The sequence below is a fragment of the Sarcophilus harrisii genome, chromosome 3 (genome assembly GCF_902635505.1).
Source record: "Sarcophilus harrisii chromosome 3, mSarHar1.11, whole genome shotgun sequence".
Lineage (NCBI taxonomy): Eukaryota > Metazoa > Chordata > Mammalia > Dasyuromorphia > Dasyuridae > Sarcophilus > Sarcophilus harrisii.
Genome location: NC_045428.1, coordinates 571,779,967 through 571,792,046, shown reverse-complemented (window position 1 = coordinate 571,792,046; position 12,080 = coordinate 571,779,967). Strand labels below are relative to the sequence as shown.

The 12,080-nt window shown below is 44.9% G+C and overlaps 1 protein-coding gene across 2 annotated transcripts in view; it reads left to right on the top strand.

The window, feature by feature from the left end:
- CLCN6 (chloride voltage-gated channel 6) overlaps nt 1–12,080 on the top strand; it is a 33,024-nt gene that overhangs the window by 7,647 nt on the left and 13,297 nt on the right. For both annotated transcript variants that reach the window (XM_031962853.1, XM_031962852.1), the window contains exons 6-11: nt 259–365; nt 1,603–1,729; nt 2,159–2,226; nt 5,498–5,556; nt 6,443–6,575; nt 7,292–7,405. In XM_031962853.1, coding sequence (XP_031818713.1) covers nt 259–365; nt 1,603–1,729; nt 2,159–2,226; nt 5,498–5,556; nt 6,443–6,575; nt 7,292–7,405 — 608 coding nt within the window. The remainder of the gene's footprint in view (nt 1–258; nt 366–1,602; nt 1,730–2,158; nt 2,227–5,497; nt 5,557–6,442; nt 6,576–7,291; nt 7,406–12,080) is intronic.

The following is a 12,080-nucleotide window of genomic DNA, read 5'->3' as shown; positions in this document are numbered from 1 at the left end:
CCCTTTTAAAAAATAAAACCTCTTTGTTGTCAGTTGCAATTGGATTGCAAAGTCACCTTTGTAAATGAGCAGTGGCCTGGGAAAGTGTGGATTGGTGTTGGCTTAGTCTTAGTGTTCTTATCCACCCCTGAAACACCCCCTGGGTCAGCAGGCCACCAGGAGCCACCTCTGGGTGGAGGGCGGGGCTCGAGGGGGAGCTCGCCAGGCACAGGGTGTCAGCAGGGCAGCAGCCATGTCTTCCTTAACACGGGTCAAAAGCGGTCGAGGAGTGCAGTGAGAAGGGATGCCTTGCCCTCTCCCTGCTGGAGCTCCTGGGCTTTAACTTGACTTTTGTCTTCCTAGCCAGCCTGCTCGTCTTGATCGAGGTAAGAGGGCTTTTTGCTCAAGGAAGCTTTCAGCTTGGGGATTTCTCATCTTAGTTTAGTGAACATTTATTTAACACCTGAGAGAAGTGGGTACAGATAAGAAAGACAGTGTCTGCCCTCAGGATGCTTACTACCTAATGGAGAAGACTGCACACCTGAGGAACTTGGAGAGGGGCCCCGAGAGGACACCCAAGTGTCCCGAGAGGACATTTTCCTGTAATGTCCGAGCTAGCTTTCTGGAGGTCCTCCGGAAGGGCCTTGGTCTCAGCAGGATAGATGCCACGAGAATGGACAAAAATAGAGTCCAGAGTCATCATTGTCTCCTTTACAGTCTGTGTCTGTCATCGTCTGGCCCAGTCTCCTCCAGCAGTCTGACAAGTCTGCCTTCTGTCTGACTGCCTGTCTCCTGTTCTTACATACCCTGTTACAATTACATCATTACAGCAGACTGATTATGTGTGAACTAGAGAACCATCAAATCACCATGCTAAGTACTAAGTATATGTGAACTAGAGAACTAATGTCTCATCAATTCTATTGAGTTAACACCTTTTTTCAAGTACACTTTTCCAGGGTTCCACCCTCTACATTTCCCCAGCAGTTATGATGAATTCACTTGGAAGTGAGTGAGCCTTTGTTTAAAAGCCTGAAAGCAGTTATTTAGTTCTTCCGGTGTGCCTGGTGCTGGGCCAAGTGCTAGGATCACCCTGATTGGCTGAAGGAAAGTCCAGGAGCTTAGCTTGTGATGGGGAAGGGCAGCACATGGAAGGAAGCTGACTGGGAGGAGACAAAGGAGAGGAGCAGGGGAAATCTGGGGAGTCAAGATAGAATCCCAGGAGAAGTGAAGACTTGACTCGTCTGGGCGCATTTGTTTTTTTTTTTTTTTAACCTTAAAATGGAGATTCCAAGTGGAATCAGGGAAGGGACTGCAGGGGCTAAGGGCGTTTTCAGAAATTCAGAGCTAGCATGAACTTTGAGGATGAGAAGCATCTGTGGCCCGGGAGAAGAGGGGCAGAGAGGCAGGAGCGGAGCCTGCAGAGGGAGGAGGGGTGGCCTAATGACCTAGAAATCATTTCTCCTTTGCAAGCTTCCCGGATCCTATAGCTTTGCTAACCTGAAGCTTCTACACAAACGTGCTCTGCTGTGATTGTTCTTTTTGCTATGTCATCCTCATACCCCACAGCTTAATGGAAAATAGATTTTAAGTGCATAATGGTTGCTTGCATTGTCTTGGCAGCCAGTGGCAGCCGGTTCTGGGATTCCAGAGATCAAATGCTACTTGAATGGTGTGAAAGTGCCAGGCATTGTCCGCCTCCGGACCCTGGCATGCAAGGTTCTGGGAGTGCTCTTCAGCGTGGCCGGAGGTGAGGAATGTCTTACTGTTTTTGTTTTGTCCTTGAGGTATCAGAACAATGGTAATTGTTCAACATGTATGTTGTATTGGGCTTAGGGCAAGACAGTGTCACTGATGCAAATCCACAAATTTCAATATGATTGATCCTGGTGGTATGATGTTATTGTAGATAAACCGTATTGAAAATTCTTGAATGTCCCATCAGTATTTTAAGTAGCTGACTGTCCTCTGTTTGGTGGCACTCACTTTCAGGACAGCTTCAGCTATTTGTAGCATAATGGAGATTTCCTCCAAAGCTTCACAACATGACTTTAAGGAGCACTTTTTGTGAATCATTTCACAGTTCCCTTTATAAAGTTTTAGAATGGTCAGTGCTAACTGTTTCTTCTTCTACCACTTTCTTCAGATTCTTAATTTTCCTTTTTAAACTTGTTCTTAGGACTCTTTGTAGGGAAGGAGGGCCCCATGATCCACAGTGGTGCAGTTGTAGGTGCTGGACTCCCTCAAGTAAGTAATGATTTCCCCAAGATTTCTTTTGTGGTGTTCTTTTTCTTTTAAATATAATAATGGTTCTCTCTAGGAGCAAGTTTCTTGGGGAGATTTTCTGGAGGCAGCCTTAGTTTCAGTTAAAAGTAATAATCACCCCAAATGCAGCCAGGTGCTAAAAGTTCAGATCTTTTATTGTCTCCATTATAGCCCAGTTAGCTCAGAGGCCTATCTCTCTGCTTGGTTCCAAGAGTTCTTGCAGCTTTGTCCTTTGCTTCTGCCTCTGCTTCCTTCAACGTCCAGCCAGCACCAAGATGGAATGAATCTCTCTTGTCTCTGAGAGAGGGCTTGTGGGCTTCCTCCCAGAGTGCTCCTCTACGACTCCTGGGAATGTTCCGAAGTAACTCTTTTCACTGGCTCCCTGAAGCTCTGTTTATGTTCCTTTTCTAAGAGTGGGATTGTGGGATATGAGAGAGTTGGGATTATGGGTTTCCTCCCAGAGTGCTCTCTGACCCTAAGAGCTTCAAGGGAGGTGTGAATTCACAAAGTTACACAGTTAACTTTGTGAATCTCCCAAACTTGTGAATTCCAATGAGTACTTAAATACTTCTTGCTTATATGAGCTCTCTAAAGGTGTGAACATAAGCATTATTGTCTATCAGTTCTACTTAGTACCTTGTTTCTTCTGGCCCATAACATCTCCCTCTAAGATCAGATCAATCATGCTGAGCCATGTTAAATTAGATAATTATTGTCTCAATCAGCTCTAATGACTTAACACTTTGTAAAGATTCGTGAGGGAGTCTTTTGAAATCAATCAAGCCTTAATTCATTTGAACAATAATTTGTTAGGATATTAAGGCTATTATATATAAGGATATTAGGATATAATATTATCATTATTATTCAGGACAGGTACAAAACTAAAAACCATCTCTAGCCCTGGAAAAGAGTTTACATTCTTTTAAGGAGGTACAGCTTGTAAAGATAAAATTATCTAGGGGCCCTTGGAGGGGAGAGAGGAAAGAAAAAGAAAAAAAGAGAAGAAGAGGAATGGGGGAGAAGGGAGAGGAGAGAGAAGAAAAGAGAGAAAGGAGGAGGAAGATGAAGAGGATGAGGGAAAGAGAAGGACAGAGAGATAACAGTAAAAATCAGGGGATCAGGAAAGGAAGGTGGCAAAGGAACTAATCCAGGAAGGTGGCAGGAAGTCTAAGGTGTTCTAGCTTGGGGCTAGAGGCAAAATGCTGCATGGGTGGGGAGTTGAGAAATGGAAGACTGAGCCTGGCTCCTCTCCACCTCGGTGTGACAGTGAATACCTTGAAGCCTCCTGAAGCCAGCTTCAGGTTCTGGTTGTAGAGATAAGTTCTGAACAAGAAGTGACAGGACAGCCTTGCTCTATAGGCAGCATTTGAAGAATGGATTAGAGAGGGGAGAGAGGCAGGATCCTGCCCCATCAGTTAGGAGGCTCCTGCAATTAACTGGGTGAGCATCTGATGGATGTTAGGGGCGAAGAATCAAGCAGACGTAGTCCGTGGGCAGCCTCTCTGGGGAAGGGGTCGTGGCTGCAGAAGGGAAGCTTTCCTTAGGACAGTTGCTGGCACTGCCCAGGAGGCGTTGGGATGGAGGATAGGATGGATCTGGATATTTAGATCAGAAAGCTCTCTCCACAGGGACAAGCCAGTAAGTGGAATTGAGGACATTATTGGACATAAGTTGTAGAAAGAAAAGATGGCGGGCATCAATGATGGGCACTCATGGTCAGCAGGCAGGGTGATGCTCTTTCAAGGGAGACTGAAGAGTGGCCAGATGGGGAGGAGACTCAGGAGAAAGTCTCAGAAGCTCATGGGGGAAGAGTATCTTAAGAGGTAGGGGCAGTGTCAGTGGCTGCAGAGAAGTCAGCCAGAACGAGGGCTAAGATACAGCTCTAATAAAGGTCCATGTAACATTGAAGAGATTGGTATCTGTGGAGCAGCAAGGTTGTAAGAGGTAAATGTGGGTGTCTTGGAAGGTAGCTAGAAGGGAGCAAGAGATTGAAGATTAGGAGCAGAGATGATAAAAGGGGCAAAGTCCCAGAAGATCCGAGAAGAGGACACAGAGGGGTTGTCCTCGGTGATGAGGGCTCTCTGTTTGTGAGAGACAGAATAGAAGAGAGAATGGAGGGACTGATGTCAAGGACTCCAGATATGTATATTGACCTTGTACTTCACAAAAGGAAGAGAAATTCATCATCTCTGATAGGATTGGAAAATTTGTGGAGACTTTCCCACAGAATTTGAATTTCCTGGCATCAGTTTAGGTTGTGAGATGGGTTTCTTGTTCCAAAACATTAAAGAAGGTTGAAAGATACTAAAATCACAAGTTTTACTCTCTCTCTCAGAACTTGGACTAAGAAGTCTTGCTAATAAGTTTCAAAACCTGAGAATATGGAGCATGTGAAATTCAGAGTCCCCTTAGATGGGTTTGAATTCAGCATTCCCTTGAATGGTGCTCTAGGCACCTTGTGGGTTTGTGATTTTAGTTTTACTTCATTTCATGGAACCTAATAGAACTCAATGCTGGAGCTAGGATTGTATAGCCGATGGGAATTATTGATTAGGGAGCTTGGGAGGTGAGGGTTCTCTTGAAGTTAGCCCATTTTGAAAAACTTCCAATTCTTTTAAGCCATAATTTCTAGTCATCAAATATTGATGACTCCTCGATGACAGTGGGAAGTCGAGAATTTCCTTCTCTTAAAGTTCATTCCTTGCTAAACTGCCCTCTTAGCTACTCAGGAAAGAGCAACCACCAGGCAGAAACATCCTATTAGTGAACTAAAAGGGATCGGAGGACAGCATCACAGTTTGATGAACAATGAAAAATATGGTCTTCTGCCAGCAAGATCCCCCAAGAGGAGCTGATTCTATCTTAAGGCAGCTGTTTTGAACTCTTCCCCACAGCACAGTGGAGTTGATTGTTTGATGGTCTAGTTATAAATCTCCCGTGTCCCTGCTAGAAGGAAAATTAATCTGTTCATTAATTAATCTATGAATTGAGCCACTAGGAAAGAGAAATACAAAAATGAATGCAGAGTGGTCCCTGATCAGCCAGGGTAGATGGCCCTAGAAGTTAAGGTGCTGCCTCTTGAGCCTCCTAAAACAAATGCTTTAGGAGGTTACTCACAATTTATTTTTACTACATCTTGTACAGAGGAAAAGAGATTGAGTGTGAGGGTGATCCCTATGGCACTTGGCTACAGTGTGTATTTTCAGGCCCTGAAATTCCCTGTGCTGAATTTGTTTTCTCCTGTTTTCAGTTTCAGAGCATCTCTTTGCGGAAAATCCAGTTTAACTTCCCCTATTTTCGAAGTGACAGGTATGGAGAGAATGGAAATTACCTTCTAAATAGCTCTCTGGAGGCAGGAAGAGAATGCTTCCTGACATGACAAGTGAATGACAAAATATCAAGCTGAAAAGCATGGAGGGCAGTTGAGACAGAAATGATTCAGAATTTAAGCTATGCTATAGATGCAGGGGAAAGGGTGAGACTAGGGGCTACAAGACTGCACAGTAGAATGCCTGCAGACCGTCAATAAGTGATTTGTAAAAATTTCTTTATTACCTGTTTATTTTGTTTTATTCAATTTTTTGGATATGTTTTATTTGTTAAATATTTCCAAATTATGTTTTCATTGAATTCTTGTTGCAGGCTCAACATGTTTGATAGATATTTCTGCTATTCATAATTCTCTCTCTCTTTCTTACTTTGTTACACACACACACACACACACACACACCCTCTTTATGCTGATCCATAGACGTGTTCTTTGTTCTCTGCCTCCTTAGCCTTCATTCAGCTCTTTCTCTGGAAATAGCCAGGGCTTTGACATCTGCATTAGTGAAGATTGATGCAGAGGTTTGGGGGAAGGAGATGTGGTGAGAAAGTGGTTGGGTTTTTGATTACAGAACATCTTTAATCTGTCTCTCGAGGTGTCAGTTGATGAGAAATGATTTGAACATGTAAATTTGTAGGATGACTTTGCTGTGCTAGAGAGCCCATCTTTATGAGTAAAAAGTCTCCTGTGTACCAGGAGCCCTTCTTACCTTCAGGCAGTATTTCATGCAAGGGAATCCCCATTTCAGAATCCCTAACTGCCTATTCAAGGGTGAGATGTTAGTAAAAGGAAATGTATTGTAATGTTGGCTTTTGTGTCCCAAGTGATCTCAAGGTGTCACATTTTTTCCTTTTCTCTCCAACTTAGAGACAAGCGAGATTTTGTGTCGGCAGGTGCAGCAGCAGGGGTTGCCGCGGCTTTTGGGGCCCCCATTGGGGGCACCCTCTTCAGCTTAGAAGAAGGCTCGTCCTTCTGGAACCAGGGGCTCACTTGGAAAGTGGTAAGAAGAGGCTTTGAAATGTGGGATAGTGTGTGAGCTGACTTCAAGTCTGGAGGCCTCACCAGCCAAGAGAACGCTTACTTGAGCTCCTAGTTTTGACTTTAGAACAGAAAGCCTCTCCTGGAGGGAATATGGTCGTTACCGAGAATTGAATTCACCACTTTTTGTTTTTCACTTACCACTTGAACTCCAGGGAGATTAAGGGAGATGAATGAGAGGGGGTCAGGGACAAGCTTCTGTCCTGGGCGTGGGGACCCAGCCTCAGGCATTGGCCTGGAAGGAATAAATGCCACTTGGAAAATCAAAACCCTTTACAAAAATCCCTTCTCATGTCTTCCCAATAACCCTGTGAGCTGGGAAAGCACTAGACCTTCATAAATGTGGCTACTGCATCACAGTTAAGCTTGTCTCCTGGCCAGGACCACAGACTCAGGCCTGGAAGGGACTTCAGGGACTCCCTGGGTCTGAATCCCCCCTACTGGGTACCCAGTGAGCCCTCATTTCTGCCCAGCTAGAACCCAGGGCTTTTTTCTGTTAGCATGCTCCTGTTCCTAGCCCCTGATTTTGGGGTTCTCAGGTGTGACCTGACTGTGCTTTATGAAGCATGTAGTACAGATTTTTTTTCTCCTTCCTCACTTGACTAATGGGAGGAATGTCAAATGGAAAGGCAAGCTCGTCACTTCTCAGTTCTTGTTTCTTCTTTCTCTCCTCTTTAGCTCTTTTGTTCCATGTCTGCCACATTCACTCTGAACTTCTTTCGCTCTGGAATCCAGTTTGGAAGTTGGGGTTCTTTCCAACTCCCTGGGTTGCTGAATTTTGGAGAGTTTAAGGTTAGTATCGTCCCAACTACAGTACATCATACTTGTTCCCTGAAATCAATTTTGATGAATGTGCCAAAGAGCAGCAGTCAGAAAGACAATCAAAAAACTGCCCTTTGGATCCGAGAATACAAGTTTTATTTCTTCCTAGCCACTCAGTATGATTTATTAAGTATCTACTCTATGCTAAACATGGGTTGTACAAAGAAGGGCAGACATGGGCCCTGCCCTTGTAGAGTTTCTATTCTAATGGAGATGACAACTTGTAAAGAACTTGAGGAGAAAGTTTTACCACCAGGAAAGACCTAGGAAAGCTGGGATTTGAGCAGAGTCTGAAAACAGGTGGGGATTCTGGGTGTGGAGGTGAGGAAAGTGGACAGTCTGGACTGTGGGGCGTTGGGGGGGGCACACAAGAGGAGAGGGGCCGATGTTATGGTGAAGAGTGACAAGTAGGTCCCTGTGACTAGAGCCGTAGAGTTTGGAAGGGAGTGAATGCCAGAAGACTGCACGATAGGAAGAAGTCAGCTGACAAAGAGCTTTATTTACTAAATGGAGGACTGTAGTTGATACTGAAGCTAGTTGGGAGCTATGGGACTTGATTAAGCAGGGGCTGAGCTGAATAGAGAATGGATTGGAGGGGAAAGAAAGTGGAGATGAGCAGATGAAGTAGGGGTGCAGGTGAGAGGTGATGAGGGCCTGAGCTGGGGGAGCTGAGAAGAGGCTCGGTGAGGGCAGAAAACCAAGGTTTAGCAAATAAACGGAAATGTAGGGTGAGTGAGACTGAGTTATCAAGGATGACACAGTGTGAGCCTGGGTGACTGAGACTTTAATGGGGGTATTTCAGAGGAGCAGAGAGTTTAGGGGAAAAGGTAACAAGTTTTGTTTTGGAAATGTTGAGTTTGAGATGCCTGCAGGACATCCACTTGTCCCTTAGTCTTGTAAGTCTGAAGCTTAGGGGAGAGACTCGAGCCAGATAGAAAATTCTAGGATTCATCTCCCTAGAGATCATAATTGAACTCTTGGGAGCTAGTGAGATCACCCAGTGGGATAATGTGAAGAGAGAGCCCTTGGGGAACACCCATAGTTATTGGGAGTGACATTGATGAAGATTTGGGAGAAGAAACTGAAGAGGAGAGGGAGGAGGGAGGAGGGGAGAGGAGGGGAGGAGGAGAACCAGGAGAGTGCAGAGTCCTGAAAGCAGAGAGAGGAAAGGGTGTCTCAGTGAAAAAGACAGAGATTCAAGGAGAACTGGGGAAGCCCTTACATTTGGCAATCAAGAGATCACTGTGCAGTTGGGAGAGGCAGGTTTAGTTGTATAGTGAGATCAGAAGTTGTATCTCAGAGGCTTTAAAAGCAGGTGGAGGCACCTAGTCCAGGTGGCCGGGGAGTGGAGAGGAGTGAGGGTGGGCATAGAAAGGTTGGCTATAGCAAGTAAGGATGTGTCTTCATCAGGGATTAGAAGGAAGGAAAATATCTGAATAATATGAAATGGCAGGAAGGAGAGCTCTTAGCGAATGGCCTAGTTCTTTGGTGAGATACAGCTTCCAAGTACTTAGCTTAGAGGATTGTGAAGGGAATAGATTGTGGGAGGCTCAAAGAAGAGAAAGTTTAGAATAGAGAGTGGGTAGATATCGATTAGGGAGAAATAAATGGATTGTCTTGCCACAGTAAGGGCTGATTTGAGACCAGTAGCAGTTTATAGTGGAACTAATCAGCCCAGCATTTGTGACTTCCGTGGCTCTGTTCATCAGCATCTTTGACTAGGTATAAAGAAAGCTGATGTGAGGAAGAGTCCAGGCTTGGGAACTGGCAAGGCACGATCAGCAGTAAGACAGCGGTAAGCGATTCAAGGGTGGACAGTAGAGTCTAGAGTGTTTCATCAATGGATTGAGACTGAGAAGGAGCAGAGGGTAGCTGAGAAAGAATGGCGGGCTGGAGGGATTAGAAGTCACACATGAATAGTAAGAACTGAGTTAGGACTTGTAAGACAGTGGGAAAGGTAGATTCCTAAAAGATTGTGATCAGATGGAAAAAAAGGGGAGGTTCAAGAACATGGATGTAGGATGCTGGGGGATGATGGTAACATCAAGGTTTTCTTGTTTAAAGTTGAATGGAGGACTGAGGAGACTGAGGAACTGGGAAACTTGGGTCATTGAGGGAACATCAGCATGTATGTTGAACTCCCATGATATGAAGGCAAGAGTTGAGAGATGAAGTTATACACAAGATTCAATGGGCATTAAAAAAAAACAAAAAAACAAAAAAAAAACTTCTGATGTCAGAGGTAAAGGTCACCAGTATCTGGATTGGGTGATAATTCTTGATTGTACCAACTTCCATATAGGAAGGTTTGTCAGGGTCATGGTAGTGGTAGAGAAGTGGCATTGGGGAAAAAGAAGCCTTCCATCTCCCCAGGCAGGCAGTCATTAAACATTTATTCGGCACCTACTATATACTAGGAACTGTGCTAAGTGCTGGGGATACAGAGAAAGGAGAAAGATGGTCCCTGCCCTCAAGGAGCTCACAGCCTGTAGAGGATTCAACATGCAAACAACTGTGTACAACAAGCTGCATACAAGATAAATTGTAAATAATCAACAGAGGAGAGACAGAGAGGATGAAAGATCTGAAAAGACTTCCTGTAGAAGGGAATCTGAGGAGTGTCTTCCAAACACAGGGGACAGCCGGGGAAGACCTGAGTTTAATGATGGAAAGTCTTGAGTGAGGAATAGCAAGGAAACCAATAGCCCAGAGAGGATGGGGCGTAAGGAATCAGGGAAGGGGAAGGAGAGAGGCAGCAGATTAGAAATGGGCCTTGGACACCAAACCAGATTTTCTATTTTATCCTGGAGGACAGGGAGCCATTGCAGCAGATTGGATTGGCAGGGGTGGGATGGCAGGTGACATGGTCAGACCTGCACTTGGATGGATTGGAATGGAGAGGGATTTTTGGCAAAACAGCCAGCGAACTGCTAAGAGTCCAAGTGTGAGGTGATGAGGCCTTGGTCAAAATGATGACAAACACGAGTTTGGGCCATAGGGGAAAGATGTTACAAAGATAAAGTCAAACTATTGCATTGTTGGTGGAGTTGTGAACTGATCCAACCATTTTGGAGAGCAATCTGGAACTAAGCCCATTGGGCTATCAAACTGTGCGTATCTTTTAATCAGCAGTGCTACTACTGGGCTTATAGCCCAAAGAGATCTTAAAGGAGGGAAAGGGATCTATATGTGTAAGAATGTTTGTGGCAGCCTTCTTTGTAGTGGCCAGAAACTAGAAACTGAGTGGATGCCCATCAGTTGGAGAATGGCTGAATAAATTATGGTATATGAATGATATGGACTATTATTGTTCTGTAAGAAATGACCAGCAGGAGGATTTCAGAGAGGCCTGCAGAGACTTATGTGAACTGATGATAGATGATAGAACCAAGAGATCATTATACCTGGCAACAACAAGACTATATGAGCATCAATCCTGATGGACGTGGCTTTTTTTCAACAATGAGATGATTCAGGTCAATTCCAATAGACTTGGGATGGAAAGTGCCATCTGTACACAGAGAGAGAACTATGGAGATCGAATGTGAATTGAAGCATAGTATTGTCACCTTTTTTTTGTTTGTTTTTCTTTCTTGTGATTTTTTTCCTCTTGGGTCAGATTTTTCTTGTACAAATGACAAAAATGTTTTGTTTTTTGTTTTTTGTTTTTTTTTTTAAGCATTGGACAACAGATTGAATGTGGGGTATGAGAAAGAGTGAGGAGTTAAAAGATGACCCCTGGTTATGAGCCTAAGTGACTGGGAAGATGGTGGGGCCTTCCACAGTCACAGGAGAAAGGTCATGAGTTCAGTTTTGGACATATTGATCATATGGGATACCCACTTCAAGATGGGTAGTAGTAGGCAGTTGGTGGATGAGAGACTGGAGGTCAGTAGAGAGGTTGGGGCCAAATAAGTAGATTGGAGAATCATCAGCATAAACATAAATGATCATTAAATCCATGGGAACTGATGAGAAGACCAAGTGAAATAGGATAGGAGGAGAAGGGAAGGCAGCCCAGACGAAGTTCTGAGGGACTCCCATGACTTGAGGAAGAGCCAGCACAGAGACTGGGAAGTAGTCTAGGATATGATAGAGAGGAAAGAACATCAAGGAGGAAAGCTTGACCCCTGACACTGGCTGCAGAAAGGGCATGGGGGGGGAGAGGGGTCTGAGGAGAGAGATCTCTGGTAACTTTGGAGAGAGAGGTTTCTGTTACATGCTCGGGTCAGAAGCCAGACTGGAGAGAGTTAACAAGAGATACGTCTTCTCAAGGAGGAGAGCCACATGAGGGAGAAGAAAGAAAGGGAATGATAGGGGAAGAGAATGACAGGATGATGGGGGAGGAGAAAGAGGAATGATGGGGGAGGAGAAAAAGGTGGAACACCAGGGGGAGGAGAAGGATGGGATGATGGTGGGGGAGAAAGAGAGAACAATGGGGGAGAAGGACGAATAATAGCTCTGAGGCTGTTGGATCTGGCCAGGATGTTCAGGGATGGGGGAGGCACAGCGATGCTTGTAGGCAGCAGGGATATACCCGAAGCCAGGGAGAGAGTGAAGAGAAGTCAGAGTGGGGAGGAGAGGGGGCAGTCTGCTGGAAGAGGTGGTGACCCCTTATCCATCTCGAGTTTGTCTTGACCGGAAG